This window comes from Salvelinus alpinus, chromosome 8 (assembly GCF_045679555.1).
Source record: "Salvelinus alpinus chromosome 8, SLU_Salpinus.1, whole genome shotgun sequence".
NCBI lineage: Eukaryota > Metazoa > Chordata > Actinopteri > Salmoniformes > Salmonidae > Salvelinus > Salvelinus alpinus.
The window spans coordinates 34,921,036-34,928,131 of record NC_092093.1 but is presented as its reverse complement, the minus strand read 5'-3'; the positions used below and the strand labels follow the sequence as shown (position 1 = coordinate 34,928,131).

Genomic DNA, 7,096 nt, shown 5'->3' with positions numbered 1-7,096 from the left:
ATTTTTAGATGAAGACTATTAATCACAGTTCAGGAATAATTAATCATAATTAATCACAACTTCAATGGCCTTACACAGCCTGTTGGGCTTTGAGACAAATATCAACTGCTCTTTGTCAGAAAACAGACTGACTAATATCCATAACACAGAGTTAACAAACATGTACAGAGATAACTGAGGTGAAAATAGAACTGTCATCAAAGTCTGTATTGGTGAAAGATTCCAGGTGTAGAAATCCTAGATCCACAGCGCATAGTGGGATTCAGCAGGTGGGCAGAGCAGGATACACATGTCTCCTTACAGCACCACTGAGGACACCTTAACTAAAAAAACAATTCTGAAAGGATCTTGTATTACTCACAGATTGTTTTTGGTGGTATACAGTATCTGGGTGGGACTGTCCCTTACAGAAAAACACATGATTTCACGTGGAAAATCACATGATTTCACATGACATTTCACATGCGAAATCATGTGAAAATTCGTTTTTTTTAAATCTTCACATGTGATCACAATTGTAGTTTTACATGTTGTCACATGTTATCACATTAAATAAGATCACATTTAAACATCCCACTGCTGGCTTGAGTCTGAAGCTAAGCAGGGTTGGTCTCTGGATGGGAAACCAGATACTGCTGGAAATGAGTTGGAGGGCCAGTAGGAGGTAGTCTTTCCTCTGGTCTAAAAAAAATATCCCAATGTCCCGGGGCAGTGATTGGGGACTTTGCACTGTGTAGGGGGACGTTAAATAGGTGTCCTGACTCTCTGTGGTCACTAAAGATCCCGTGGCACGTATCGTAAAAGTACCCCAGTGCCCTGGCTAAATTCCCAATCTGGCCCTCATACCATCATGGCCACCTAATCGTCCCCAGCTTCCAATTGGCTCATTCATCCCCTCACGACCCTGTAACTATTCCCCAGGTCATTGCTGTAAATGAGAATGTGTTTTCAGTCAACTTACATGGTAAAATAAGGGTAAAATATATCAAAATAAAAAACGACTTGCAGTGTATAAAGGCTTCATAAAGCCTTCATAAACACTACATAAATGTTTCACAAATCATCTATAACCGTATGTAATGTCTATAAAGGGTTCATCAATGTGGCGTAACTGTGTGACATAACCACCAATGTCAAATGTGATATAACCCACTATGTCAAATATGACAAACATGTGTTTTATAAAGGGTGGCATAAGCACCGCTTTATAAGTCATATTAAATTGTGTTCACAACTATGCTTAAACTACATCAGGGGACGACTTTTGAGGTCTGGGAAAAATCTAAGAAACTGAGTGTAGTTGCCCTTTATTGCCTCTTTATTTCATAGGGCATGCCCTTGCACAGTTTTTTTTGAAAGAATCAATGCATATAGCATATGACTACGACTTATTTGTTATCACATTACAATCCACATTATGTGCCAGATTCACAGTTCAAGATTAATATGTATAGTACCTGTCAAAAGTTTGGACTCACCTACACATTCCAGGGTTTTTCTTTATTTTTTTACTATTTTCTACATTGTAGAATAATAGTAAAGATATGAAATAACACATGAGGAATAATTTAGTAACCAAAAAAGTGTTCCAAATCAAAATATAGGCACATCAGGCAAAGGGTGGCTACTTTGAAGAATCTCAAATATGAAATATATTTTATATGATTATTATATGATTCCATATGTGTTATTTCATAGTTTTGATGTCTTCCCTATTCTACAATGTAGAAAATAGTAAAAATAAAGAAAAACCCTTGAATGAATAGGTGTGCCCAAACTTTTGACTGGTACTGTATATTGTGTGCATACTGTTGGTCAGTTATGAGATGGAGGAAAATCAAGGGATATACAGTATCATGTGAAGTATAAATTACAATCTTCAAAAAATAGTATCAAAGAAAACATTACACATTATCAACTAAAATACTCGCATTTCAATAATATCACCTAAGTGCAAACATGTTTTCACCATGTCATTTAGACATCATTTATTCAGCTGGAGTTACAAAACAATTAACACAAAACTGAAAGGATACTACATCCACAGAGATCCTATAAAAATGTACTGTGTGTGTGTGTGTGTGTACTGTTTGTGTGTGTGTGTATGTATAAGATATGGGAGAGGAGAGGCTAACTCCTACTAGATGACATGGATTGTTTTCATATTTTAGGGCCAACTGGATTATACTTGTTTTTTAAACCTACACACCTGTGTCTGATATGGTTTAATAAAGGACTGAGAACAAAGGCACATGTCACACTTCTTTGTCAGTACTGATTTTAGACATACAGTGAGCTCCAAAAGTATTGGAACAAATTCACTTATGTGTATTAAAGTAATAAAAAGTTATGTTTTTGGTCTCATATTCATGGCACGCAATGACTACATCCAGCTTGTGACTCTACAAATTTGTTGGATGCATTTGCAGTTTTTTTCTCGGTTGTGTTTCAGATTATTTTGTGCCCAAAAGATATGAATGGTACATAATGTATTGTGTCATTTTGGAGTCACGTTTTATTGTAAATAATAATAGAATATGTTTCTAAACACTTATTTTGTTGTTATATTTTACCGCCTTTTTCTTCCCGATCTTGTCTCATCGCTGCAACTCCCCAATGTGCTCGGGAGGCGAAGGTCGAGTCATGCGTCCTCCGAAACATGACCCGCCAAACCGTGCTTCTTAACACCCGTCCGCTTAACCTAGAAGCCAGCTGCACCAATGTGTTGGAGAAAACACCTTTCAACTGACGACCAGAGTCAGTCGCTAGAGCTCAAGTAGTCGCTAGAGCTCGATAAGCCAAGGAAAGCAACAAAACGTGTCTCTGTCTCAATTATTTTGGAGCTCACTGTATTTATTCTGAAAACAATTGTATTTCTGAAGAGTCAGCTTGAAATATTTGACCAGAAAATATTATTCTAAACGCCCTCCTGAACCAACTGTAAAAGAATGCATACACCATAGGATTAATAGTTGAATTCAAATAGCCAAGCCATATAAGTGTTTCAAACAAAACGGGTGGGGTAGAGTAACTAATAAAAGGATCAATACAGTTGATGACAAAAAAGGGTGTCCAGAATGATAGAAATACCCCCATAATGATAGCAAGTGTTTTGGTGGCCTTCCTCTGTGATTTGCCTACAGAGTTCTGATTGGTTGTACCCTGAATTGAGCGTGCCTGTCTCTGTGCTATTAGGAAAATCTTTAGGTAGATGCTAAGCATCCCTACTCCTGGGATGTAGAATGAGAGCACCGAAGCCACAATACTCGACACTTTGTTTTGAAACAAAATACATCCTCCCTCACAGGCAACATTTTTATAGTAAAAATCCTCCATGCCCCAAATATTGAGCTCCAGAAATATCATACAAAACCCTACTCCGGCAGAAACAGTCCAGGTGACCAGAATCATAATCAGAACAACGTAAACAGTTATTTTAATTCTATAAAGGAGAGGGCGACACACTGCATAATACCGGTCAATAGAAATGAAACACAAGTTAAGAATGGATGTATTGCACAACATGACATCAGTGCTGGTGTAGATTTTACAGAATAAATCCCCAAAATACCAGCAGCTTTCCGCTGAATATACCATTCTGGGAGGCATCACTAAAACCCCCAAGAGGAGGTCTGACACAGCCAGAGAGAGGATGAGGTAGTTGGTCGGGGTGTGGAGCTGTTTGAAGTGGATGATGGGAATGATTACAAGAAGGTTGCCACACACTGTGAGAACAGACATTGAGCCAAGTAAGAGATAAAGTAATACTCGTATTGTTGGAGGAAAGATTGATCTTTTGCAAGACCCATTCACTGATTCAAAACATAGAAGTATATTCTCAACAATATCAGCCTTGCTGAGACTGATTCCTGGTTCCATGGTCGTGGTTGAAAGAATCTTATCTGAAATATGAAAGATACATTATTGTATGTTAACATCAATTATAGAATATTTGTTGGAAATTATTACATTATGATGGATGATTTAATTAAACAAATTCAAATGCTGTATTTTTGTCACTTGATAAAATGTATTAAAATGTACATTACTTTTGCTTATTCGTTGGAAATATTACCACAAACACCGAAAGGGAAGTGTTTTTCCATTTCAAAAGATAGTTAATACATTTTTTCTGTTCAATTCAGCATACCTTACCTCTCAGCCATGCAGATGGTGATGTATCACATGTAAACCCTTTTTCTCTGGTCGCAATGTGATGCAAATGTGAACTTGACCCTTCTGCTTTTGTACCTGTAGTCTATTACCATAATGATGATCACAATATAACGTTGACCAATCAGAGTTTGCTACATTCAACTCTACATAAAAAATCTGTAGCAGAGCACTAAAGTTAATGATGTCATACTTGTAACCACTCCCTTCAAGAGGATATGATAGTATCTTTCATCAGCCACAAGGCCATCCAATCAGTTAGTTCATTACACATTTGACTGTTTTTGCCAAATTCGCTACAATAATTTGATTTAAGGTGTTGGTTTCAATCCGTATTGCCGAAGTTCCGCATTGTAGCCCAATTGACATTTAAAAGCAATGTTCTATTCACAGCATTATCAGGAATTACCTTTACATTTTAAGCGCACTACAGCTCAGAATTTCAGAGATAAGGCTTGAATCCAGCACTACCCCACAAGACCAGACTTGTGGTTACACGTAAGAGAAATGACTGATAGGGTTATAATACCTACAGTAACCCCCTCCTCATTCCAAATATTGGTGATCCAAGTGCACCTTGATCCTGAATGATTTGTCTGCTGATATGGTAGTAGGTCACACAGACGACACAGAACACAGAGCCATTTTAATGTGAGATCATTGCTCAGCTCTTTCGGGTTACTAGGTTCTCGTCATGTTCAGGCAAGTGCACAGATAGGGCTCAATCAGCGCCCGAGCAGCTGCTCTTTTGCCCGCTTATGAAAAAGTGTCCTTGCAGCTTGGTGGATTTAAAAAAATTGTATGAATAATACAAATGTAATAAATTGTCTCTTTTAATTTTTAATGTAACGAATTGCACATCAAACTAGCTAATTTCATGAGCTCCCGAATCTCAGAAAATGTCCCCTTCACCTGCCCTAAGAGTGCGCTCATCTGACTTGCATGTAGTGGCCACTGGCTGGCGATGCCGGGTGGGGAGACTTGAATGCTGGTAGGAGGCTATTATTGAGTTGAATCTGTCATAGGTGTCTCTCACCGTTAGGGACAACAAATGGGCTAAGTCTACTACTTGTTAGTAAGAGGCAGATGTCAGAAGCAGAACAAACTCAAATCATGTAAAAATAGTTTATTTCAACAGCATAGCTAACAGAAGTGTAAAGTAACTATACTGAACAAAAATATAAACGCAACATGTAAAGTGTTGGTCTCATGTTTCATGAGCTGAAATAAAACATCCCAGAAATGTTCCACACTTACAAAAAGCTTATTTCTCTCAAATGTTGTGCACAGATTTGTTTGTTAACATCCCTGTTAGTGAGCATTTCTCCATTTCCAAGATTATCCATCCACCTGACAGGTGTGGCATATCAAGAAGCTGACTAGACTAAACAGCATAATCTTTTCACAGGTGCACCTTGTGCTGGGGACAATAAAAGGCCACTCTAAAATGTTAATTTATGTCACACAACACAATGCCACAGATGTTTCAAGTTTTGAGGGAGTGTGCAATTGGAATTCTGACTGCATGAATGTACACCAGAGCTGTTGCCAGAGAATGTAATGTTCATTACTCTACCATAAGACACCTCCGACGTCGTTTGAAAGAATTTGGCAGTACGTCCAACTTCAGACCACATGCAACCTTGCCAGCCCTCCACATCTGGCTTCTTCACCTGCAGGATTGTCTGAGACCAGCCACCCAGACAGCTGATAAAACTGTGGGTTTGCACAAGCAAAGAATTTCTGCAGAAAACCGTCTCATGGAAGCTTATCTTCGTGCTCTTCACCAGGGTCTTGTACAGGGAGTACAGGAGGGGACTGAGCACACACCCCTGAGGGGCCTCCATGTTGAGGATCAGCGTGGCGGATGTGTTGTTGCCTACCTTTCCCACCTGGGGGCGGCCCGTCAGGAAGTCCAGGATCCAGTTGCAGAGGGAGGTGTTTAGTCCTAGGGTGCTTAGCTTAGTGATGAGCTTTGAGGGCACTATGGTGTTGAACACTGAGCTATACTCAATGAATAGTATTCTCACATAGGTGTTCCTTTTGTCCAGGTGGGAAAGGGTAGTGTGGAGTGCAGTAGAGATTGCATCATCTGTGGATCTGTTGGGGCGGTATGCAAATTGGAGTGGGTCTAGGGTTTCTGGGATAATGGTGTTGATATGAGCCATGACCAGACTTTCAAAGCACTTCATGGCTACAGCAATGAGCGCTTTGGGTCGGTTGTCATTTAAACAGGTTACCTTAATGTTCTTTGGCACAGGGACTATGGTGGTCTGCTTGAAATATGTTGGTATTACAGACTCAGTCAGGTACAGGTTGAAAATGTCAGTGAAGATACTTGCCAGTGGATCAGCACATGCTCGGAGTACACGTCCTGGTAATCAGTCTGAATATTAACCTGTTTAAAGGTCTTACTCATATCGGCTACGGAGAGTGTGATCACACAGTCTCTTCCGCATGCTTCAGTGTTACTTGCCTCAAAGCGTGTGTGGAGTAAAGGTGGTCTAGAGTTTTTTTCCCCTCTGGTTGCACATTTAACATGCTGGTAGAAATTAGGTCAAATGGATTAGAGTTTCCCTGCATTAAAGTCCCCGGCCACTAGGAGTGCCGCCTCTGGATGAGTGTTTTCCTCTTTGCTTATGCCCCTATGCAGCTCATTGTGTGCGGTCTTAGTGCCAGCATCGGTTTGTGGTGGTATATAGACAGCTACAAAGAATACAGGTGAAAACTCTCTTGGTAAATAGCGTGGTGTGCAGCTTATCATGAGATACTCTACCTCAGGCGAGCAAAACCTCAAGACTTCCTTAGATTTCGTGCACCAGCTGTTGTTTACAAATATTCATAGACTGCCAGCCCGTCTTACCAGAAGCCGCTGTTCTATCCTGCTGAAAAGCTTAAATCCCGCCAGCTGTATGTTATTCAT

At 39.7% G+C, this 7,096-nt stretch overlaps 1 protein-coding gene across 1 annotated transcript; it reads right to left on the bottom strand.

Moving 5' to 3' along the window:
• Window positions 1-2,001: 2,001 nt before the first annotated feature.
• Window positions 2,002-5,129, bottom strand: LOC139583029 (trace amine-associated receptor 1-like). Its single transcript, XM_071413703.1, has 2 exons — window positions 4,156-5,129; window positions 2,002-3,902 (listed from the first exon to the last, which is right to left on the bottom strand). Exon 2 carries the CDS (start codon window positions 3,877-3,879, stop codon window positions 2,854-2,856), a length of 1,026 nt encoding a protein of 341 aa, XP_071269804.1. The 5' UTR covers window positions 3,880-3,902; window positions 4,156-5,129; the 3' UTR covers window positions 2,002-2,853.
• Window positions 5,130-7,096: the final 1,967 nt, after the last annotated feature.